This window comes from Macadamia integrifolia, chromosome 14 (genome assembly GCF_013358625.1).
Source record: "Macadamia integrifolia cultivar HAES 741 chromosome 14, SCU_Mint_v3, whole genome shotgun sequence".
In the NCBI taxonomy this organism is placed as follows: domain Eukaryota; kingdom Viridiplantae; phylum Streptophyta; class Magnoliopsida; order Proteales; family Proteaceae; genus Macadamia; species Macadamia integrifolia.
Genome location: NC_056570.1, coordinates 24,874,377 through 24,899,977, shown reverse-complemented (window position 1 = coordinate 24,899,977; position 25,601 = coordinate 24,874,377). Strand labels below are relative to the sequence as shown.

General features: G+C 40.1%; 1 protein-coding gene and 2 non-coding genes across 5 annotated transcripts in view; 2 read left to right on the top strand and 1 right to left on the bottom strand.

Annotated features, from left to right (window-relative positions):
• Positions 1-933, bottom strand: part of LOC122061566 — a 35,739-nt gene extending 34,806 nt beyond the window's left edge. For 2 of the 3 annotated variants that reach the window (XM_042624891.1, XM_042624893.1), the window contains exon 1: positions 577-932. In XM_042624891.1, coding sequence (XP_042480825.1) covers positions 577-795 — 219 coding nt within the window. In that variant the 5' untranslated portion in view covers positions 796-932. Of the gene's footprint in view, positions 1-576 lie in introns of all 3 variants that reach the window. The other variant, XM_042624894.1, reaches the window with a different exon arrangement.
• Positions 934-4,960: 4,027 nt separating this feature from the next.
• On the top strand, positions 4,961-5,065 carry LOC122062258. The gene has a single exon (XR_006134880.1). It is a non-coding gene; the product is annotated as a U6 spliceosomal RNA (small nuclear RNA).
• A 31-nt stretch (positions 5,066-5,096) lies between these two features.
• LOC122062257 lies at positions 5,097-5,199 on the top strand. The gene has a single exon (XR_006134879.1). It is a non-coding gene; the product is annotated as a U6 spliceosomal RNA (small nuclear RNA).
• The last annotated feature ends 20,402 nt before the right edge of the window (positions 5,200-25,601 follow it).

Genomic DNA, 25,601 nt, shown 5'->3' with positions numbered 1-25,601 from the left:
CTTTTGCTTGGAGAGTGGAAATGGACCACATCCTCTCTAAATTTCTTTGTTTTGTGAATGACAATCAGCAAATAGGGCTTTTGAAAACTTGGGCGCTAAAAGCGCTGAACTCAAAGTGTAGATTTGTAAATTTTTTCAGCTAATCTAAAGGTTTCTCTTTCGAAAAAAAAAAAAACAGAAAATGTCCTGTGAGACCTCGATTACAGGCTAATCCAAGGCCCCAGATATCTAACAGACAAAGATCCAATCCACAGAATATTGCAAACTAAACATGAAAAAAAAAAAAGGGCAATTAATGACCACGATTTGGACCACAACAAGCATCAGCTGAACAAACTCACACTTCTCCAGCCAGGAACCAGGGATATTTTCTCAAATAGAGGTTTATATCACCCAAAGGGATGAATTTGAAAAACAAATGTGGGTTCAATTGTGCCAACAGAAATTTCAAAATCGAAGAATGGTCCCTTGACAGAAACCCCAATCTTTTCCGCAGATTCGGAGAACGATCCGTCCGATATCAAACATAGTCCTACCAAAAAAAATTTGTGGGAAGAGGGGCCGGGTTGGACCGACCTGTCTGAATTCAGAAGATCTTTGACGATTGGGTTCTCTGTAAGCAAATGCGAGGGCGGACTCGCCATATGCAGAAGAGAAAGAGGAATCACGATGAGCGGAGGAAGCTCGGATGGCTTGAGCGGCAAGAGACGAGGAGGAGCTATCGTCGGAGGGATATCGAATCTCTTCCTTGAACGTCGACGACTTAGTGAGCCCTTGTCTTCTTCGATACGCCATGAAATTTGAAACCACGACGATGTCTCCAATCCACGAGGGAGAGGGAGAGGGAGAGGGAGAGAGGTCAGGTATCGAAACCGGAACCGGAATAAAACGAACTTCAACCCCCCGGGGATCGTGATCCTCTCCGATTCTTAGAAAGTGCAATTTGGTGCAATTCTTTTATTAGATTTGGACACCTGTTCCTAATAACGTGAACGATCCAGATTGAGAGAGAGAGAGAGAGAGGTGGTTGGGAGTGAGCAGTTTATGTTTGGTAGCCAAGAGAAGAAAAGAAAAGAAAAGAAAGAAAAAAAGAATCTAGAAAAGAAAAGAAAAGAGAAGAGAAGAAAATAAATGAAATGATAAGAAAATAAAAAGATTATGTATGTTTGGCTACCAAGAGAAGAAAAGAAAAGAAAAGAAAAAAATTCAAAAAATTTTGAATTTTAAGAGAGAGATAGACATATAGGAAATCATTGTGTAATCATTATTTTTTGTCTTATTATTTTTTCATATTTTCTTATGTTTTCTTGTGTTTTTGGCAAGAAAATTTTTAGGGGAGTAAAAGAAAACTTCACAATTCCCAAGAGGAATTTTGAATTTGAAAAGAAGAATCTTCTCTTGGGTGAAGACATACCAAGTGCAAAGAAAAATTCTTCACCCAAAGAAAAAAGTACAAAATTTGTACTTTTTTCTTTTCTTTTCTTTTCTTTTCTTGGCTACTAAACACAGCCTAAATGGACCTCAAAGGAATAACCAATCATCACCTGCGATCCACTAACCCCCTACTCCATCTTTCCCTTTTCCTTCAATTTGAAATCGTTGAAACTTCTCAAACCCTTTCTCAAAAATTGGATTCTTCTCTTTGAGGTAACCTAGATTATTCGGCTTCTGGACATTCTTCTCGTTGACATAAAACCTAGATTAGGAAAATCATGATCAAGGTGGAGAACCCAAAGCTCTGGAGGTTGAGAATAGCCCACTCCTCAGGCTGCCGGCCATTCCATGGATATAATTTCAGTTTTTTACTTCATTACATTCATAACAGATGAAGCCCTCTGGAGAAGTGAACCTGCCAAGACAACGCTCATCTGGATGCTAAAGAATAATTAAGCAATTGTATCTTAGCAAACTATAAAACAGTAATGTTAACGAACCCATGAATGCAGTAAATTTAAAGAGTTGGCTAGATAATATAGCCAAAGAGAGATACACGAGGGGAAAATCTTGAACAAATCTTCTATACACTTTCTGATCCATCACTTATTGGGTAATTCTATTACAATTTCTTACAAAAAGAAAACAAATTGCAATACGAAGCTTTTGCAGTAGAAACTACTTTAATGTTGTAGTATTGATCCTTGGTTGAAATGAGATGAGGAAAAGCTTAAAATAGATGTTGAATCACCACCACAGCAACTGAAAAAGCTTCGAACATAATTGAGGTTGAGTCACACTTGTAATACTACATTTAAGGTAATTGATGCCCTCTATTGCCAAGAGTTGTTCTGCACTTCTACCTCCAAGATAAAACAACCTCCCACTAGAAGATGTGGCAGTTCTTCTAGTCCCTTCAAAGAGCAAAAAGATACAACACAGCAGCCCCTCTAACCTTACACAAGACTTAGAGAAAATAGAAGAAAGAGAAAGACTTGTATGATTACAAAGAATAGAAATAGATGTAGTGTCAATGTGTGAATGTATATCTCTGCAAAGTATTTGATTGGGTTTATATAGACCCAAAACCAACCCTTGCACCTTTTTAAATTCCCCAAGAGTAACATCCAACTAATGGCAAGTTAATTGGAGAATAATGTCATATAGACATGAATTGGGAATTAATTAAATAAATTAAATTATTCTCAATCAATTTCTTAGCCCACCTTCCCACTCATGGTAGTGACCATGAATGGACTTTAGGGCACCCATATAATGACATTGACCATTTACCTCCATTTGGCAATAACCTACGGCATGAATTGAGAATTAATTTTATAAATGAAATTAATCCAAATCAATTCTCTTTGCCCACCTCTCCACTCATAGTAATGGTTATGAATGGACTTTAAGGCTCCCAAAGGATGTTATTGACCATTTTTCCACTACCTTGGCCCTAAAGGTCCCACACCATTACAAGTCATAAAAACACATAAAAGAAAAACCTCATTTTGAAACTTAATTATAATAAAATAAATATAAATTCAAACACTTATGAAGAGTACAAGCACAATTCTCAACTTATAAATCTGCTGCAAGACAAGGAGGTTACAATTTTCCATCCTGATACCAGGTTGAGCGCTTCTGAACTAGTTCATTCAAGAAATCATTAAGCTTCTGAATGATGTTGGGAATCACTATTACATGAGCGATGTTTCCCTCGCATGTGAGCTGCCAGCAACAAACAAACTCCTCATCTTGTGGACGCTAAAAAACAATAGTGCTTTTTGAGAAAGGATTTGAGAAGCTTCAACGATTTGAAATTGAAGGAAGGGGGAAGATGGAGTCGAGGATTAGTGGATCGCAAGTGATGGATCGGGTTTTCTCTTCGAGGTCCACCAAGGGGCAGTTGCTCACTCTTGACAACCTCTCTCTCAATCTGAACCGTCCACGTTATTAGGGACAGGTGTCCAAATCTGATATCCGAATTGCACCCAAAATTCAATCAGCCCTCCTTCGCAATCAAATTCTCCTCGACAAACTTTCCTATAATTGGCACTTTTCTTCCATTAACATTCCCCCTCCCCTCCCCATTTCTTCTCTCTTCCTAGTTATATAAAGATTAGAAAAAAGGGAAATTTCCTAAAACATAGAAAAAAAGATATACAAAAATGGCAGATTTAATTTATATTTTATAATCACAAATTTTTTTTTTTGTAGAAATTTTACATTCACAAGTTATAATGTTAAAAAGATTTAGGGTAATTTACAGTGCCACCCCCTAAAGAATGCCACTATTAGAGAGACACCCCTACATAACACCAAATTACGCTCATACCCCCTACCGTCAGTCTCTGTTAAGTGAGGATATGAATTGACATTTTTACCCTTTTGTCTAGAACATAAAGTCAATCCCATTTTACCCTAACCCTTCACCTTCACCTTCACCTTCACCTTCACCGTCACTATCACTATGGAATATAGGCATGTATGAAGTCACCCAAAATGCAGCCATAGTAAGTGAAGCTCAATCCCAGTGAAGTGAACGTATCAGGACTTGGGTCTTTAGAGAATCTACCGACCTTCTTCAACATTCTCTTCGAAGTACAGATCCTCTTACACACAAAAATGTCATCGAAACTCTTCTCCCTTCTATGGGCACTATTGATTCTCTCTTCGTCAGCACCCCTTCTTTTCATCCTTATAGCTTGTCCTACAACAACAGTTGGAATTGCAGCACCCAACAGAGACCACCATAGGTCCACCATTATTGTCGATCCCTTGAAGCTTCCTTCTTCTATATCTCAACTCTTAAAATGACAACATCGATTCTCAATAACATTGAGAAACCCTAGAACAAACAAAATCTGTCTGCAAGAAATGATAGGGCTTCAATGTTCCACTGATACACTACAAGCATAAAAAACCTAAAACCCTTTTCTCAAAACTAAACTATCAGGCCTAAACTTAAGTGAGATTAGGTATTACTATTGCCAAACAAACAAAAGAGAAAAAAAGGAATCGGTTAATGGAAATGATCGAAGAAACAATGCTTACCTAAAAACGCACCGCTCGACCGGTTACTGTGCTTCTCGGCCGACCTAATCTGTCGTTTCTCTCCTTCTATTTCCAGGGTTGGTTCTTTGATTCGGGGAAGAAGAATGATAAGGGTATATATGGTAGTTTACTTATTATGAGGGTATTTTGGTATTTTAAAATAAATAACCCAGCTGATGTCAGCATATAAGGTATATTCCCTAACAGAGATTGACGGTAGGGGGTACGAGAGTAATTTGGTATTATGCAGGGGGTATCTCTCTAATAGTGGCATTCTCTAAGGGGTGGTGATGTAAATTACCAAAATATTTATGGGATCCTCACCTGAGTTAAGAAAGATAAATAAAAAAACCTAAAATACCCCCCAACAACCTTCTCCATCTGCTCGTTTTTTTATTCAACACCTACCTTAGGTGTGGCTGGAACTCTAGTTGATTAAGATGTCTAAAGTTCAATAATCATTATGTGTATTTTTTTTTGTAGATATCCGATAAAATTGAAATGATACGGAGAAGATTAGCATGGACCCTTCGCAAGGATGACCCGCACAAATCGAGAACTCTAGTTGATTAAGATGTCCAAAGTTCAAAAATCATCGTGTGTATGTCTTTTTGGAGACATCCAATAAAATTGAAACAATATAGAAAAGATTAGCATGGACCCTTCGCAAGGCCAACACGCACAAATCAAGAAATGGTCCAATTTTTAACAAGTTCCTAGTGCAGTTGGTGGGTTGTAGTGCGCAAAAAATTCCACACTCGCCACTTGAGACCTCTAGTTGTTATCTCTACTTTCCCTTCCTCCATATAAAAATAACACCCACTTGGTCTCTTAATTTTTTTATTCCCCACAAACACTTCATCATCATCTTCTTCTTTTCTTCTTCTTCTTTTGTGGGGAATGAGGTGGAGCAAGAGGAGCAATAGGGAGTGCTAGGGTGGCATGGGGTGGGACGAGGCATAAGGGAGTAGAAAGGAGGTGGTGTTGCAGGGGCAAGTTTGGGGTGGAGGTCTGCATAAGAGGGTTGAGGAGCAATGGTGGGGGCAAAAGAGGTACAAAGGAGGCGGGGTTACAAGGGAGGGTGGAGAAGTGAGGAAAATTTCAGCGCGAGATTAAATAGAAAAGAATAGGGAGTTGAATGCTTAGAAACTTTCAAATCATCCCTAATTTATGATACCTCTAATTTGGCTAATGTCTCTCTTTTCATACGTAAATTATAAAATGTGGTTTATAGGTTCTCTACTAGTTGCAGAAGAACACCACTTGAGCAACTGAAGGGATTCACCATGGCATCTGTGAGAATTAGAGATTTCAAACTCATTGATAAAGTGCATGATCTCCTCCTGGAAGCTTCAGGAATTCCTCCGTCTCTGCATCATCAGCTCTTTTCGAAGCTATCTTTGAAGACCTTCAGTAGTGGAGACTTTTTCAGGTCAAGCCTTGTGGGAACAATCAACAGAGGCAACTTGTCTTAACTTTGGATTATATTAAGGAATCTCAGCTCTTCCTTATAGACCACGCTTAGACATTTCGCCTTGTTAATGCGTCACACCCCACCTTCACTAAGGTGATGATATGTGACTTAGACACATACCCATGTCCTAACCTACCATCTAGGATTATAATGCAATACTTTAACAACACAATTAAATACAATAACATCTAATAAAAATCAGCAGAAAGGAGATATAACCATTATTATAGATTGTCAACTGGTGATTCTACATGTTAAGAGTTATATACAATACTCTGTGCACATGATCCACTTTGCATACATATCAAAGTACATAAAATATCTAAAAAAAAATCATGATCCTTGTCATCATCCTCAAAGTGCACCATATGCATAATAATCGCAGACACAATCTGGGTCATGCATCTCGAACTCTATCACCAATAGTCATCAGCCACTAAAGTATGTGTCTCACCACTTGCTACCATCAGACTACCTATATCACCATCTAAAAAGGAAACACAAACATGGGGAGGGCTTCACTAAGCCTAGTGAGGGATGGATAGCATGCAAGCATACACAGTCAATGTGATGCAACACATGAATCAAACACAAATAATATAATGTGGTGCATGAGTTCATTTAATTTAGTTACATAACCTAATTAATAAAACTAAGTCTGTATTGGTATAAGTGTTACTGCAACACATTAGGTAGCAATCTGGTCCTGGAACGCGCCATCGGTCACCCAGCGATACAAACCTTAGTTGAGATTAGAAGTCTATTAATCCCGGACACGCCAGCAAACCCCTGATAACCCCATCCTAGCGCCAAAGTCCCAAAAATCACACATCAGTCACCCGAGCTCTATCTACCTCCTACAACAATCAAATTGTATCGTGGGCATGGTATTCCAGAAAGGCTCGTCGAACCTACCACAATGGGTTGTCCAACAACTTACCCCCTGTTGGCAAGGGTTCGTAACACTGGGTCAATGATCTCTAACTATATGTTTCTACATGTTATGGACATAACATCATATAAAAGAAATGCAGGAACATAGTACCAGAATCCTCCATCAACCACACCATGTTCCTCAACCAACATCTCACATACTAAACATCCATCATAATGAAACCAACTGAATAGCATAAAATACCATTTCCATCCATTCTCATATACAACATGTTGTAATGAAATAACTTAGGCAATCAATTTCCATCCAATCTCATCATGTACATTATATTATAATTAAATAACATAACTTAAATAAACAAAGATCATGTTCATACAGAAATAAATTAACGTAGAATCACTCCATAAATTAGGTCAAACCACCCACTCACCTCGTCAGTAGATTCGGTGATTCAACTATCCTTAAACCGCATTGGCCTCGCCGCGTGACTTGGTTATGACCTAACCAAGTTAGTGTGATTATGTTATTGAGTATTTAATAGAAGAAGTCCTATTGAAGTCCTAAAAGACCCTTAAGCCCAATTCTGAAATAAATTCAGAAGGTACCACCGGTGGATGGCACTGGTGGATGATGTCCTACTGGTAGGTGTCACTAGAGGATGGGACAGTTGCTCAGGTTCTGAAAGTTTGTTTATTGGTTGGTTCCTCAAGTGGATGTGATATCCACCGATGGTAATCGACCAGTGAGTGAGGATGAGTTCTTCGCCCAAATTTCATCCTTAGTGCATGCTAAACTTTTTGGGTTCCTCATGATTGTGATAAGTCATCTTATTGAAGGGGTTTATTAGTGTTCTATTAGAACTTATAAGTAATTTTTTTCCTTTTAGTATCCTAATAATCTAGTTAGGGTTACACGTTCTTATCTAGGTGGGTGAAATAGGAACATGCAAGCAAGGGATCTCCCTCTTACAAACATCCATGTCCAGCCCTCTAGGTTTCATCTGAAGAAACCACCCTAGCTTAAGTCTCTACCAAAAATGAAACTAGAAGGGAGAGAGAGTGAAAAGGGTCTCCTACCTTGGTTGTGTGTACAAGTGGCAAGAAGTCCCCCCACCCTTAAACTTTTACTCCTCCTTCTCCCTTCTTCTTCTTTCTCTCCTCCTTTCTTCAATTATTGAAATGAGAAAGTGAATTGGATTGACACATTATATACATATACTATTCCTACTAAAGCTTGTTTGGCTAAAAAATGTATTTTCCAAGAAATGAATTAATACGTATTTTGATCTGTGTGGGCCCACATTCATTGGGTTATATTAGTTAATTTTAATCATTATGGATGATGTGCCAAACCTTAGAGGTGTTTCAGAGTACACAGGTGCGAAGCCATGGGCCCCACAATCAAATAACTTGTCTTCGAAAGTATAGTACCACGGGTGGATGTCACCAATGATCCACTGATGGATATTGATCGATTAGTTCTACCTATCTTCTTTTGGTGCCCCTATTTAGATGGGGAGTGACTCCCACAATGGTCTATACAATGGTGTGCTCATGCATACAAATAGGTGTATAAACTCATGAACACTTAGCACTAAGGCTTGTACAACTTGAACCTTCTCCAATTCAATCGATCCTGCCTACACTGATAAGTGTTAAAAACACGTAGAGGGGGGGGGTGAATAGGTTTTTTCGAGAGTACTTGATAATATTTTAATTTATCACAACTTAGATGAAATGCAAAATCAAAGTGCTAAATCAAAATGACAAGACACAAGGATTTTATAGTAGTTTGACTTATAATCAAGTCTACGTCTACTCCTCTCAGTACCCCTTGAGAGATTTTCATTATGTGTTTCTTTTACTAGGCAAGAAATAAGCCTTTACAACCATCTTAGTTACAAGTTAAGTATAATCCACTCTTGAGTCCAAGCAAGAGCAGCTTACAACGTCTTAGTTTCGGGTCAAGTGTAATTTACTCTTGAGTCCAAGCAAGAGCAACTCAATTCAGGGATGGATTCTCGGGATACAACCAAATAAGCATGCACCCAGAGGATCGTGAGAAAATAGCCTTCACCACTCTGTGGGAAACCTATTGTTACAAGGTGATGCCTTTTCGACTGAAGAATGCTGGGCTAACTTATCAAAGAGTAGCCATGGCCATATTGTATGATAGTAAAGTCAAAAGATCGGTAGGGGTATATTCTGATACTAAAGCGATTCTTTGAAAGAATCAAGAAGTATCAACTAAAGTTGAACCCTCAAAAGAGTGTATTCGGGGCAACGTCGAGAAAGTTGTTAGGCTTCTTAGTGAGTGAAAGAGGTATTGAAGTCAACCTGATCAAGATCAAGGCAATTCAGGAAATGCCCATGCCTCGGATTGAGAAGCAAATATGAGGATTTCTGGGTCACATCCAGTATATTAGCAGATTTATAACTTAGTTGACTACAATTTGTAAACCAATTTTATCACACCCCACTCCCGGTAGACCCAACTTATCATTAGGAATACCGACGGTGTGAGTAAGAGACGTACCTATCTTACAACCTACCAGGATCTCTGATAGTAGTACCTTAACATTTTCACAATCTCACATCACAAATCAATATAAACAGCGGAATCAGAGTATAGTAGCGGAATTATAAGTAAAATAGGAAAACATCTAATGGTAATATAATAGCAATAACCAAGTTATTCTGTTACATCCATCCATGACATATACTTATAACCTCAACAATATATACAATCCACAGCTATATCCAAAAATATCAAAATATGATATACAATCTTACGGTGCGGCGTAAGCACAATGGTCGCAAGCATAGTCCTAGCCGTGCTCCTCTGGTTCTAGCATCCACTAGTCGCTCAAAGCGTACTCTAACCCAGAAGATACTAGATCACCCGCCATCGGCACCATGATACCTGCATCATCATCTAAAAAGGGGTATATACATGGGGTGAGCTTTCCAACTCACTCAGTGAGGGGTGGGTTCAAGCACATCCAAGCAAGTGAATAGCAGTAGTAATTTATGATGCATGATTACGGAAATTAAACACAGTCCATAATGCTCGTGATTCAATTCATTTATTTATTATCTACCTAACAATACAAACTAAGTCTGGTAAATGCTACTACAATGCATTAGGTTGTATCCCTCATCTCAGCTCTCTTCCAAAAGACCCATCTTTTTTCCATTGGATAAAAACCCTGCCCATCCATTAGGTCCGAGAACCCCTTTTTACCCATTGGATAAAACCCCTTTTTAGCCACTTTAGGTAAGAATCCTTCTTTCATCCGTTGGATAAAGATGTTCCCTCTTTCCTATTGGCCGAAAAAACCTATAAATACCCCTCCTTTGGATTTCACACACCAAAACCCCACCTTACTCCCTTGTAGTGAAACTCTCCTTCCCTCCCCCTCTTGATTTTCTTCGGGTCTTCGTCAAGATCCGAAATCTTATTCGGATCTTCGAAGTGTTCTTTGGGACTTTGAAGATCTTTAATCCAAGTTCTTAGTCTGATCTAATTTTTTGCCAAAAGTAAAATGTTCTTCAACCCCCTCCTTTGAGTGTTCTTGAGTTTAACCCAAAGTAGAAACCCCCCCTTTGAGGTTCTTTGGGTCTACAGAGAGATCTTTGTCAAGATCCGAAACTCTATTCAGATCTTCAAAGTGTTCTTGGGGGCTTTGGAGCTCTTCAATCCATTTTGAGGTCAATCCTTTGGAATCTTTCTAGAAATAGCCATTCCCAGCGGAAGCTCTACCAAAGTGCCACCTCAACCTAGCCCTCTCCTAGCCTATTCCAATCAAAAGCTCTGTCGGAGTGCCACCTCTACTTAAGTTTGGAAATAGCCTACCCTAGATGAAGCTCAGTCCGAATCCAAATCCAAAAGTAACCGTTCCTATCCAGAACCCTATCCGAATACCATCATAATTAGAATCTCTCAATAAAGGAAATTGAAGGTCAAGACCATCTTCCCCTGAGCCAGGAGAATTTGAAAGATAGTCCGAGCTGGTACAAATCAGGGGCACACCACTCTTGACCTGAAACAGGGATTAAGTTTATGTATAATTTCTCAACCAACTTGTCATAATGTAGACTTTATATAGACCCTGTTTTAGTGTATATAGTAGTTTGAATTCAATTAATGTATATATGTGTGATAACTTAGCCATACATGTGGAATAGTAATAATTGTGAAAAATATTCATTCTCAAGCATCTAATAGGAAGAACGGTTGAACCACGCAGATTGGGTGCCTAACACCTTCCCAATTCTGTAACATGGCACTTACCCTAAATCTCTGGACCAGACCAAATTCAGACCCTTTTCTCAAGAATCGGGCCCACCCTTGGGTCCTAGGCCCATAACCCTAGGTGGTGACTCCAAACCCCATTTGTATGATCCCAATCTTAATCCCTGTATTGGACCATCATCAAACCCCCGTCTCAAATGACAAATTTTGCACTCTTACGAAAAAGGCCCCCATGTATCTCCGAGTGGCGATATGGTGGTGCAGGGCCCACAAGAAAAGCACACATGACATGAACCCCTCCCCTCACAAGAAAGAGAAAGAGAGAGGAGAGAGGTCGGGAAGCAAGTCCTTTTCCCCCTAAGGGAAGAGAGACATCTTATCATCTTCGACTATTACCCTCACGTAACGACTCCACTGGGGATTAATGTCAAGCTTCCAATACTAGATGCTACCTTTAAATGCAAGAACATTTTCCACCACATTTTTTTGAAAACCTATTTGGCTAACCCCATGTTCATAATTGTATTCGCTAACCGCATCATGCATCGTGCTCGAAGTGAAACCATTTGTCGAGGGACTCCCTATCATTCCCACACCCTTGGGGAGGTCAGCGCATGTCATGGAGAGTACTCTGAGAGCAAATGATATCCACTTCCTGTACAAGAGTGGAAGGTATTATTTGTGCCAGCACCCTCGGGGAGGTCTGCACACTTTATAACATTCTGAGATCTAATGCGTCATCAAATGGCGAAGATGTCCGTAATTATGCCAGCACCCTCGGGGAAGTCGATGCACTTTATGGAATTCTAATATTAAATGATGGTTACCCTACATTACACTTTTTCACACAATCACTCACAGTTCAACCACCCCATGGCCAATTGCTTAACCTCATGTGTAGTCACAAGTAATGGGCAAGGAAGTCACCCCATTGATCTCGTACCTACGGGTATGTCAAAAGGATCACGTACCTTGCGTATATAGATCCTGTCAAGGAAGCCTTGTCAATCCTATTGCATCCACCACATACTCGCATCCTGTAGAAAATAGATGAAGAAGCTAGGAGCGCCACAAGCTAACTGTAGAACTTGTTTGCGGTCTTGAAAAAGAATGTTCCTACATTATATTCCCATCGTAAGGAATTGCTTTCCTAAGTAGGTTTTGGATAGAAGGTGTCCCTCCTCCTTAAGAAATACGTAACTTAGAGGCAATCCCTATAGAGTCACGTAAAGTCTCGAGAAGTCCCGAGAAAAATCAAGAGGAAGGATGCCTAGTGGGAAAAAGAGCAAGGAAAGCATGACTTTATTATATGAAATATTTTAAGGGAATATTCTTGACAAGCCATTTGTATGAATCTTCTGCTTATGATATTGGGTGGACCAGGGGCATCGAACCTTATCCACCCCCTATCATTAAGCGGACTACTTTTGGATGGATCATTGGTTGTTAATCTAGCGAATGTGTGAATAAGGGATTGGGAATTCAAGAATCCTAAAATAAGCCACTTTTGGTTTAGGAACAATTCCACACCTCAAGTATTCTTCGTGGTCCCTTTAGACATGTCAGGGTAAGTGGTTGACTCGCCTAAGTCCAGTGTCACCTCCATAGTCTCCTCGAGACTATCTACCACCAAGTGATTACAACTCATAGAGACCTTGCAAATAGAAATGGCTGAAGTTAAGAGAGGGATAGATCAGATATTGCATGCACTTTAGAATCCACCCAGAACTAATCCCAGGAATGAGCCAGCACCGACTATGGGAGATGTAGATCAGAATGGAGCTACAAGTTATCGTGGGAACTCTTCTTGTGTTGACTCAAGAGAACCAGAGCAAGTTAGGCCAACCGGTCAAAGAGGATCTTCACCTATTCACCCAAATGGTCAATGAGGGGTCTATTCCAGGGTCTCTCCTCCCAGGGTAGTGATTGAAGATGAGAAAGAGGAGTTGCCGCACATGTCCGAATAGAGCCTCCAGAGACGCAGAAAGAAAGGAAACTTAGAGAGCAATTAGAGAAGTTGGAGAACATGTTTCGAGTAGGAAAAAGCTCAGAAGGCCAAGTAGTGGATTCAGAGGAAATGATTTTCTTCTCCAGGGCAAGAATTCCCAAAAATTCAAGTGGTATACTGATAGGTTGATGGGTCAAGCCCCAAGGCTTATCTCAAAGTCTTTGTCAGCATCGCCAAGTCATGGCAACTTGTAGAAAACCAAATAGGGTAAGCCTTTATGCAAACCCTATCGGGACTAGCATTAAGGTGGCTCACACATAGTTGGAGTCATCCCAAACTCAAAATTGGGCAACGATGGTGAAAGCTTTCACCAAACACTACTCATACAACACTGAAGTGGATGTGAAGCGACGAGAACTTGAGACTTTGAGGCAGCAGCCTAGAGAAGGATTCATTGCCTTCTTGATGAGGTTTAGAGATAAGGCCACCAAAATGGCAGATCGGCCTTTAGAAGCAGAGCAAGTGGAGATGTTGATAGAAAACTTGTCAAAGCCCTATTATGATGTTCTTTACTATTAGCATTTGCAAACGTTTGATGCCTTAATAGCCATCGGAACATGTGTGGAGAATAGAATTTTGAGAGAGGCCCAGTATCAAGGGTCCTCTCAAGATGCAAGCAAGAACACCTGAGTCGGATGGGGAAAGGGTCTAGAAACTAATATGGTAAGTGTAGTTCAGCAGTCAGTCTTACTAGCCACTCCTTCATAGCCCTTCATAATACATGCAGATGCACCTGCCCAAAAGGCCCCTCGCCCAAGAAGGCAGTTTTCTGATTTGGGAATGCCCGTAACGACTGCATATGAGAAGTTAAAGAAGCAAGGATTGCTAGGGATAGTGGCTTCAAGAGTGATCAACAACCGTCCCCCAGCCTGGTATAGGGGTCATGAATATTGTGCCTACCATACTCAGAAGGGGCACAATACTGAAAGATGTTTTGGGTTTATAGCATGCAATTCAAGACTTGATAGACAATGGAACCATTGAGGTCAAGGTCAAGTAGCCTCCCAATGTCAATACCGATCCACTCCCTAATCATGTGAATAATCTGGATGAAGAAACTACAGAGAGTGATCCCACTCAACTTATTGTACCTAGAGTTTGGAAGAATTATATGAATGCCCGAGTTTATAGGAAAATCATGAGTCAAAGGGCTGGAATGATAAGGACTCCTAGAAGAAGAGAATCATCAAAAGAAGAATCAGAAAATTAGGCACCTGCCATTCATCTTTCCTCATCAATAGAAGGGTCCACAGCACCACATTACCATCCCTCACCATACCTTCCACCTTCACCATATTATTAGCCTCTGCCATATCATCAACCTTTCCCCCACCATCAAAGTGGAGGAACCTCTTCATCATATCACCCCTAATCTTCATCCTACCTCCCATATCACTTCGTCTTCATACCATCCCGTTTCATATCCCTCATCACCCTCATACCATTCACAATCTCGAGGTTCAGTGTATAACCCAAAGGAAGGATGGACGGATGGGTACGATTGGAAGGATATGCTTGCATTACCAGATTCCCCAAAAATGACCTCATCAACAGGGTCAGTGAATGCATTAGAGGAAGACCAAGAAAGTGATTCCACTTCTCTAATTCAGCCCGTTATATCTTCAGAGGATGATCCAGAGGTAACTGAAAAGGTTACAGTTGATCTTCTCAGAGTAGTAATCGCATTGGCCATAGGGAACATAGGTTAAGGAACACATCTCCCTAATCCATATAGGGAGTGACACAGAAGATGATGAGTCAGGACTAGTCCAACTTCGATCCATTGATGTCAAGACCAACACTCTGAATACTATGAGCATTTGAATGCCAAAGATTTTGATGGTCCAGAAGAATCTGATGGAGAACCAAGTGAGGGGGAAATTAGTGAAGAAGAGGATGATGGCGATGACGATGAGGATGAGAATGAAGATGATTCTGATTCTCAAGAGGATGATGGGTATCTATGAGGGTAGCAGCTGGAAAAGAATGGACTATGCATCCCCATCCTCTCTCCTCTCTCTCTCTCATCACCTTCATGTGAGGGTGAGAGGTTCGAGTCATGTGTGCTTCGCTTGCGGGCCTCGTACTGCCTTATCACCGCTTGGAGATACTTGGAGCCTATTTCGTAAGAGTGTAAAATTCATCATTTGAGACGGGGGTTTTGATGATGGTCCAATTTGTGGATCAGGATCATGCAAATGGGGTTTGGAGCGCCACCTAGGGTTATGGTCCTAGGACCCGTGGCTGGGTCCGATTCCTTAGAAAAGGGCTCGATATTTAGTCTGGTCTAGAGATTTAGGTTAAGTGTTAGGTTACAGTGTATTAGTTTACAGTCGCAGGTGGGTGGCTATCACGGGTGGATGGCTGTGGGTGGACGGCTGTGTACTCATGTCCAGGATAACTTCCAGGAATGATTACAAGCGGTCCGCTGGTCCAATTTTGACACACCATATATCGTTGGAATCATAATTCCGAGCACTATCCATCCATGTGGTCAGATTGGACTGGATTCCTCTGTGTATGTGAAGTTAAAATTTAGAACTTTTCTCTCTTACACATGGTTCTAGGATTTTGTTTGGGTAAGCAGGGATTGGTTGGGTAAAGGAATCTCAGTCATCTGCATCTCTGTCAACTGAAAATGAGAAGTCACAACCAATAACCTTGTATTGTCATTGCCGGGGAAGGGTGACAAAATTAGGTGTCTACAACTATTTGGCTTTCCTAACTCTTTCCCGTTCGGAGCATATTCCAATTTCTCCAATTGCTCTCCAACTTTTCTTTCTCTCTCCGTCTGCAGAGGTTCCATTCGGACGTGTGCTACAAACTCTTCTTCCTCATCTTCAATCACTACCCTAGGAGGAGGGACTCTGGAATAGGCTTCCCGTTGACTGTTTGGACAAGTAGGTGAAGCTCCTCTCTGATTGGTTGGCCTGACTTGCTCTGGTTCTCCTGAGTCAACTCAAGAAGAATTCCTGTGATGACCCATAGGTCCGTTCTGATCCAACTCTTCAGTAGCTTGAGCTGGTTCAGCCCTGGGAGGGTTTTGGAGTGCAAGTAGTATCTGAGCTATTCCTCTCTTGACCTCGGCCATCTCTATCTGCAAGGTCTCTACGGGGTGGACTCATGCTTGCTCGGGTAATTCAAGGTCGTGTGGATCCATGTGAACTAGGTTGTTATCACTTGGTGGTAGACAATATCGAAGAGACAATGGAGGTGAAACTAGACTTAATCAAGTCAACTGGTTCCCCTGACGTGTCCAAATGGACCGCGGAGAATACTTGAAGATTCTTGTATTCCCAACCCCTTATTTTAGGATTCTTGTATTCCCAACCCCTTATTCACTCATTCACTAGATTAACAACCAATGATCCATCCAAAGTTAGTCTGCTTGATGATAGGGAGTGGGTAGGGGTCGGGTCGATGCCCCTCGTCTACTCAATGTTATAAGAAAGAGATACACACAAATGGCTTGACTAGAATATTCCTATTAATACATTCTATGCCAATAAAGTCATGCTTTCCTTAATCTTATCCCACTTGGTGACCTTCCTCCTAGTTTCCTCAGGTCTTTTAGATAATTTGACATTTCACGGGACTTTGACAGAAATCAGCCCAGATCCCCTATGCCAAATCATCCATATTTCATTCCTAAGGAGGAAGGACACCTTTTATCCAAAACCCACATAGGAGAGAATTTCTTTATGACAAGAATGTATCATAGGAAAATTCCTTTTCAAGGTCGCAAAAAAATTCTACAAATTAACCTGTGGCATTCCTAGCATTCTCCATCTATTTCCTACATGATGCAAGCATGCAGTGGATGCAATAGGACCAACAAGGCATCCTTGACAAGATCTATATGCAAGGTACGTTATCCTTTTGATATTCCCATGGGTACGAGATCAAGGGGGTGATTTCCTTGCCCATTACTTGTGACTACACACGAGGTTAAGTAACTGGCCGCAGGGTGGTGGAACCGTGAGTGATTGTGTGCAAAAGTGTAATGCAGGAATATCATTATTCGATTTAGAATGTTATAAATTACACGGACCTCCTGTAGGGTGCTGGCATGATTATAAACATCCTCTCCGTTTAACAATACCCCACACCCTTGTATAGGAAGCGGCTACCATTTGCTCTCAGATTACTGTCCATGACATGCACTGACCTCCCCGAGGGTGCGGGCATAACAGGGAGTCCCTCGCCAAATGATTTCACTTCGAGCATGATGCATGATGCAGTTAACAAGTACAAATATAAATATGGGGTTAGCCAAACATGTTTTCAAATAAATGTGGTAGAAAATATTCTTTAATTTAATGGTAGCATCTAGTGTCGAAAGCTTGATATTTATCCCTAGTGGAGTCACCACTGTGAGAGTACTGGTCAGAAGATGAGATCTCTCTTCCCTCCCTTTTTGGGGAGGGGGAGAAAAAGAATTTCATTCATTCCATCTCTCTCCTTTTTTCTCTTTCATGAGGGGGGTGTGTCGTGTGTGCTTACCATGTAGACCCTCCACCACCGTATCTTTGCTTGGAGATACATGGAGGCCTATTTTATAGGAGTGTAGGGTTCATCATTTGAGATGGAAGTTTAATGATAGTCCAATACGAGGGATTAGGATCATGCAAAAGGGTTTGGAGTTACCACCTAGGATTATGGGCCTAGGACCCGGGGTGGGCCCGATTCTTGAGAAAAGGGTCTGAAAATTGGTTTGGTCCAGAGATTTAGGGTAAATGTCAGGTTGTAGAATTAGGAAGGTGTTAGGCACCCAATCTACTCGGTTCAACCAGTCTACCTACTAAATGCTTAAGAATGAACATTTTCCATTATTATTCCTATTCCACATGCATGGCTAAGTTATCACACATATATACATTGACTGAGTTTAAATAACTATGTACACTCAACACAAGGTTAATATAAAGTCTACATTATGCTAATTCTGTTGAGAAATTGTACCTGAGCTTTACCCCTGTTTCAGGTCAAGAGGGGTGGACCCCCTGGTTGATGCTGGTACGAACTTTCTTATGGATTCTCCTAGTTCAGGAGAAGATGATCTTAACCACTAACTTTCTTTTTTGAGAGATGTTGACTGTGATAATATTCGGACAGGGTTCTGCGTGGGAACGGTTACTTTTGGATTTGAATTCTGATAGAGCTTCGGTAAGGAAAGGCTACTTTCGGGCTTAAGCTGAGGTGGTAATTTGGCAGAGCTTCTGCTAAGGATGGGCTACTTCTGGATTTTGGATGAGGTGGCACACCGACAGAGCTTCCACTAGGGATCGGCTAAATGAGGGCTAGGCTGAGGTGGCACTTTAGTAGAGCTTTAGCTGGGGATAGGCTATAGGAGGGCTAGGCTGAGGTGGCACTTGGGCAAAGCTACCGCTAGGAATGGGCTGAAACCTAAATGATTGAAGAACTTCGAAGGCCTAAAGAACGCTTTGAAGATTCAAAAGAATCTTACGAAGATCTCTCCGAAGACTTAAAGAACCACAAAGGGAGCGGGAGACTAAGGGGAAACTTTTCCTACATGAAATCTCACTCAAAGAAGGCAAAGGATTGAAGAGTTTCGAAGCCCGAAGAACACTTTGAAGATCCGAAGAACTCCAAAGACTTGAAAAACCTTAAGTGGGAAAGGGGACGAGAGAGGGGAGAGCTTCACTACTATGGAATGCTCACTAGGAGACTTTGGTTATTGTGGGATTGTGTTGGTGTAAAAAACCAAAAGGAGGGGGGTATTTATAGAATTTTTGGACCAATAGAGAGGAAAGAGAAAATTCCTTAAGTAATGGTGGTAAAAAGTAATTTTTCTAAACCAATGGGATGAAATTAAGAAATTTTGGAGCCATGGGAAGGAGGGTAAATTTCTTTGGCCAATGGGGGAAAAGTAATTTTTTTGGACCAATAAGATAAAAAGATTTCTTTTTGGACCAATGGGAAGCTACGGTGTAGGGTATGCTAGCGAGGCAGTATGGGGTACATAGGCGGGTGAAGAGGGAATTCCTTCTCCAAAACAATCACCAGAATGGGATTCCGATCACCAGTGGGGGTGTCAGGGCCTGGGCGGGGGTACTGGGGCTAAAATTGGGGTGCTGTGACTAAAACGGGGGTGCTAGAGCTTCAGTAGGGGTGCTGGAGCTCTAGCAGGGGCACTGGGGCTCCAGCAAGGGCGTTGGAGCTCCAGTAGGGGTGCTGGACCTCCAGCAGGGGCACTGGGGCTCTAGCATAGGTGCTGGGGCTCCGACATGGGTGCTAGGGGGTGCATTGGGGCTCTGGTAGGGGTGTTGGGCTTTGGCATGGGTGTTGGAACTCTAGCATGGGTTCTAAAACTAGGCCGAGTATGCATGGGGGGCTTGATGAGGTATGCACGAGGCCTAGTTGGTGCACGCGGGGCTTGGCCGGGTGTGTGTGAGGCATGGGTAGGGGTGTAAGGCAAGGCATTGTGGATCGTATGGGTGGGGTTTGGGCACTCAAGGCAAGGCATGGGTGCTCACATGGGCAGGGTTTAGGCACTCAAGGCAAAGCATGGGTGCTTGCATGGGCATGATTTGGGCACTTAAGGCAAGGCATGGGTGCTCGCATGGGTGGGGTTTGGGCACTCAAGGCAAGGCATGGGTGCTCGCATGGGCGAAGTTTGGGTGTTCAAGGAGTAACTTCTGGGAATGACTGGGGGAGATCCGATGGTTCGATTTTGACGTACCATATGTTAGGAATGCCACTCTATACCACTCTCCACATTGGTTTTGATGATAGCAAACAAGTGTGTATATAACTAATGCTTTATACCAAGTGTGATGTAAAGGATCAAGAGACGAGGCTGCCTGACCTCTAGCAGAGCTGAAGAAGATCTCTAAAGCATCAAAGCTTGAAGTACATTGAAGTATGTAGAAGACTTCAAGCATACAAGGTCAATGTAATAAAATATGAAGACTTTTGAGGACCAACTGCACTAAGAATAAAAAGACCTTAAGTGATGCTCAATGTAATAGTGCACACACCATACATAAGCACTATACTGTATCTCATAAACATGCATTACATATCAAAGAAGGTATTTCACCTCCATACTCATGTTTTGATGACAACAAAAGCATGCATTACATATCAAATAACGTTTTTCACCTTCATACTCATGTTTTGATGATAACAACAATTTGCCTTCAAGTATTGTTTTACAGTGACTTTATACCCAAGATCGAATTTGATGAAGTCATCGAATGAGGAGTATCAACAAGGTTGGATCAATGCTTGAAGAAGGTATTAGAAGAATTCAAGCTTTAAGATGTTAAGACATGAAGCTCAAAGTCATGGAATTGCAAACAAAAAGACTTTAAGAAGAAGTGCCAAGAGTAGAAGTCATGATAAAGACTTTAAGGCTCAAGTGGAGAAGACCTCTAGGATAGAATAGTTCTTTATATCTAATCTATAAACTTCCAAATATACATGCACATACCTCATGCATTGCATAACATCATACTAGAATGACCTTAGGACATACCTTGACTGAGTATGAAAGTCCCTAAGTGGTTAGAAACATATTAGGAAAAATATGTTTTAGTGAAATTCTGTGAAAACCACATTGACCTGACTAAACGACATTTTGGGTAATCTTAAATTCACTATTAGGAGATGGACTCTTCATGAAAGTTGTAGAAAATAGGGTTTCGAAATCCAACTCAACTTGAATCATCTCAATCCCAATTTGGACGAGAAAGATATGACTATTTTTGTACAGTTTGCACTGTCTATCAAAAAAACTGACTGATAGAGGCATTCAGATTCAATCCAGATGGATCCGGATGAATCCTGATTGAGAAAACTCCAATCCAGAAATCTAGATAAGGACAGAACTTCAAATTCCAACAGTCATAAATGGCTAGTTTGAATCCAGATCAAGGATCCGGATCCAGATTAGGGAATCTGGATCAGGGAAAATAGATCCGGTGGAGGATTTTTTAAACCTCTTCTCAATCACTCTCTTGGCTATAAATACCCACTCTTAGGCAATGTTTTAGGCACTTCTTTACATATTCATAAGACACATTTTTTGCATACAATTGAGTGAGAAATACATTGAAAAAGAAAGAGAGATTGTGAGTGAAGCTCTAAGAAAAGAGTGAGAACAGAAAGAGAAGAAGAAGCTTCAACCATTCAAGTCATCCTCATTGAGAAGCTTCAAAGTGGAAGCACGTTCATTCATCTACACAAGAGTCCTTGTTTTACATACCACGGGTAACATCGTTCAACTCTTGTAATTTGTATTTTTGTTTCAATTGTCGGTTCTCTTGCTAGTACTTAAGAAGTGAGTTGCTCTTGCCCATACTCAAGAGTGGTTTGAGTTGCTCTTATTTGTACTCAAGAGTGAGTTACATTTGACCCATAACTATGATGATTGTGAGTTTCTCTTGCTTGTACTCAAGAGTGGTTTACACTTGATCCGTAACTAAGACGATTGTAAAGGCTTGTTTCTTACCCGGTAAAAGAAACATATAGTGAAAAATATCTCAAGGGATATTGAGAGGAGTAGACATAGACTTGGTTATAAGTCGAACTACTATAAAATCTTTGTGTCTTGCGATTTTAATTCTACACTTTAATTCTACATTTCATTTAAGTTGTGGTAAATAAAAAAATTGTCAAGTTCTCTCAAGAAAACCTATTCACCCCCCCTCTAGGTGTTTCTAACAATTGGTATTAGAGCGGGAGCTCAAAATTGAGACTTTATATTCTCTAAAACGAGTCAAAGATCCATAACATTAAAACACCAACAGTCAAAGGTCTCAACATCTCTAGACCTCCATACTTTGATGGTGAAGGTTTTGACTATTGGAAAATCAGATTCACAAACTTCGTTTGTGCTCACAACTTAGATGTATGGGACGTGTTTGAAGAAGGTCCATACAAGATCTATAAGAGAGTAGGAGAAGACCTAGTAGAAAAAGAAAAGAAAGAATGGACAGTAGAAGATAAAATCAAGATTCAACATAACTTTGAAGCTATTACATTCCTTTAATAGGCATTGAGCAAGAAGGAATTTAATATAATATCCATGTATGGATCAGCCAAAGAAATGTGGGAAAAACTAATAGTGACTTACGAAGAAACTTGGGGTGACTCATCCAACAGTAGTGATGAAGAAAAAGAGTCTAATGATGAACACAACCCATCTAGCTTTAATGGCTACATCCAATAAAGTAGATAATGAGGTAAGCTCTACAAACCCAGATTGTCAAAATTTTATTTGTGTAGAAAACCTTGAATATGATGAACATATGATGCTTTTCTAGAATTGTACAAAAATAGAAAAAAGGTACTGAAAGCATTAGAAAAGTAATTAGATAATCTCCAATTTACCTTGAATGAGCTCACCACACATGTGAGAGAGCAAGAAAAAGAAAACAAAGGTCATTTGGAGACTACTGAAAAAATGCAAAAGAAAAACAAAGACCTCTTGCAAGAAAATGCAAAATTAACCTCGGCCCTAAACACTTTCACCAAACGCCAAAGAAACCTTGGTTCCCTATTGGGAACACTTCGAAGAGATGTTCACAACAAGGAAGGCCTAGGATACAATGCCTCTACTTCACAATCCAAGGGAAAAGAAAAGACCAATCCACCCTTAAAGAAACCCCAAGCCAATCATGCATATCAATATGTAAGAAAGCATGGTCATGTTCCTCAACAACTGCAAAGGTTCTCAAAACCTCAAGGTCATCAATGGAACAAGTGGAGTAGATATAATAGACCACAACCATTCGAACCAAATAGATATCATAATAACCGCTACCATAGACTTCAACCTCCAAGAAGTAATACTAGGTCTCTACAATATTATTGGAAAAATCCTCATTCCTATAGCAGCCATACCCAAAACAAAATTAGGACCATCTGGGTGCCAAAAGGAATTTTTGAATCTAACTTCAATGGACCCAATTGGGGATCAATACATTATTGATTGTATTTTTATAGATGTGCTTGAAGAGCAAAAAAGATCTTGAATGGTATATTGATAGTGGTTGCTCCAAGCACATGACTGGAAACTCCAACCTATTCTCAAAACTCAAGAAGCATGATGGAGGATGGGTGACATTTGAAGACAAAGGCAAAGGAAAGATTATTGGCTTAGGCTCTATCTAAATTTGAGGTACCACTATAACCAATGTTTGCTTAGTTGATAGCCTTGCCTATAACTTGATTAGTGTGAGTTAATTATGCAAAAATGGGTATCTAGTTGAATTCAATGCCTCTCAATGCTTAGTAAAAAATGATAAACTTGATGTTATTTTGAATGGCAATATCTACATTTGCACGTTTGGCAATGCTTGTTCTAGTACCATATGCCTTGTTTCAATCAATGAAGATTGTTATCTTTGGTATAGAAAACTTGGTCATGTCAACACAAAAACTCTTAAACAAATATCTTCTAAAAATCTAGTGAGAAACATGCCAAAACTGAAATTTGAAAACAAATTGTTTTGTGATGCATATCATAAGGGCAAACAAGTAAAAGCCTCACACAAGTCTAAAATAGTAGTATCAACTTCAAGACCTCTTCAACTACTTCACATGGATCTATTTGCAACAATTTCAACTCCTAGTCTAGGTGGAAAACAATACACTCTAGTAGTAATAGATGGTTATCTCAAAGTATTTGGATACATCTTAAACACCAAAGATCATCTAGGAAAATTGGACTCCAAAGCCAATAAAGGCATCTTTCTTGGGTACTCACAAAATAGTAGTGTTCAACAATAGAACCCTAGTGCTAGAAGAATCAATAAATGTGAAATTTGGTGAATCACCACCAAATGCAATACACAAGCCATTTTCAAATGAAGATGAAAATGAAGTAAAAGAAATTTATGTTGCACAACCTCCCAGATTTGAAAATCCAAAACATCCAATCATACAAGCTTAAGAAAGCTTTATACGGCCTCAAGCAAGCTCCAAGAGCTTGGTATGAAATATTGAGTAAATTCTTACTCAATAATAGTTACACTATGGGACAGTGGACATCACACTATTTGTGAAACACAAAAACATGTTTATTGTCCAAAAATATATGGATGATATCATTTTTGGTGCCACTAATAAAAAAAATGTGTGATGAATTTAGTAATTGTATTAACAAAGAATTTGAAATGAGTATGATGGGTGAATTAACCTTCTTCCTGGGCTTACAAATCAAACAGACCAAAATAGAATCTTTATAAGTCAAACGAAATATATAAGAGATCTCCTAAAGAAATTTGATTTAGAAAATAAAAAATCCTCTCCTACACCAATGACCACCACACTATCTCTGCCTAAGGATGAAGACAGTCCTTCTATGGATGAGGTAAACATTGATGGACTATGGAATTCACTTCAACTCATCTCTTATTTTCTGTGATAGTACAAGTGCCATCAATCTAAGTAAGAATCCTATCATACATTCTCATTCAAAGCACATCAAGGTGCGTCATCACTTCCTAAGAGATACTGTCCAAAAAGGAGAAGTGTCATTAGAGTATATTGACAACTAAACAAATGGCAGACATTCTTATAAAGCCACTTAGTGAACAAAGATGTGCAAGTTAAAGGGAGAACTCCAGGTTATAAACCCATTTGAGTAATCATCCAGGGGGAAAATAGCCCTAATCAGCACAAATCATGGCTCAAAATTCATATTTTTCCCAAAAATAGCAAACAGAGCTGATCCGGATCTTCGAATCAAAGGAACAAGGATCCGGATCTTCGGATCTGCTCGAGAATGATTTTAAACCCCAAATTCGGGATTCTTTCCTTTCATTCTTCTATGGAGTTCTTTCTCAACTCCACAATTTGTGAATGATGAAGCAAGTGCAAAATGGAACATTTTTCTCAAAAGAAAAATTGAACTTGGAAGAGACATAAACCTGTCCTCTTTTTCTTCCTATGGGTTACATGCTTGTTTAGATAGACTTGGCGGGGATAATCTTTTCACACTTCCATATCCATGTTTCCCTCACTTAGTACGAGAATTTTATTGCAACCTCACATTCACTAGAGCTATTGAAGAGTTCACCATTCACTCCTTGGTAAATAGAATACCCATCCATTTCAATGTAGTTGAGCTTGCTCAAATTCTGGGTATTTGAAACAGTGGTCCTTACCATTGCTGGAGACCAAAGACCTTGTTCCTATTACTCAAGCTATCAATTGGATAATAGGTGATTGCATCATTCCTAAGGGAGGGTACTGGAAAGCTATTCTTTCTACTTTAGCATATCTAATTTTCTGCATACTCACTGGGTATGAAACCAATCTACCCTATCTACTCCTGCGTCTTATGATTGCCATCCTTCCCTATAAATGCGACTTCCCTATGGTCGTCTACTTGGCACTGTTCTTCATAATTTTGGGATTCCACCTACTAATGATGTGATTACTGACAATCCAAGTCCAGTTCATACCAAAACTTTCAAACCTATTAGAGTAGAACAATATGCACTGAA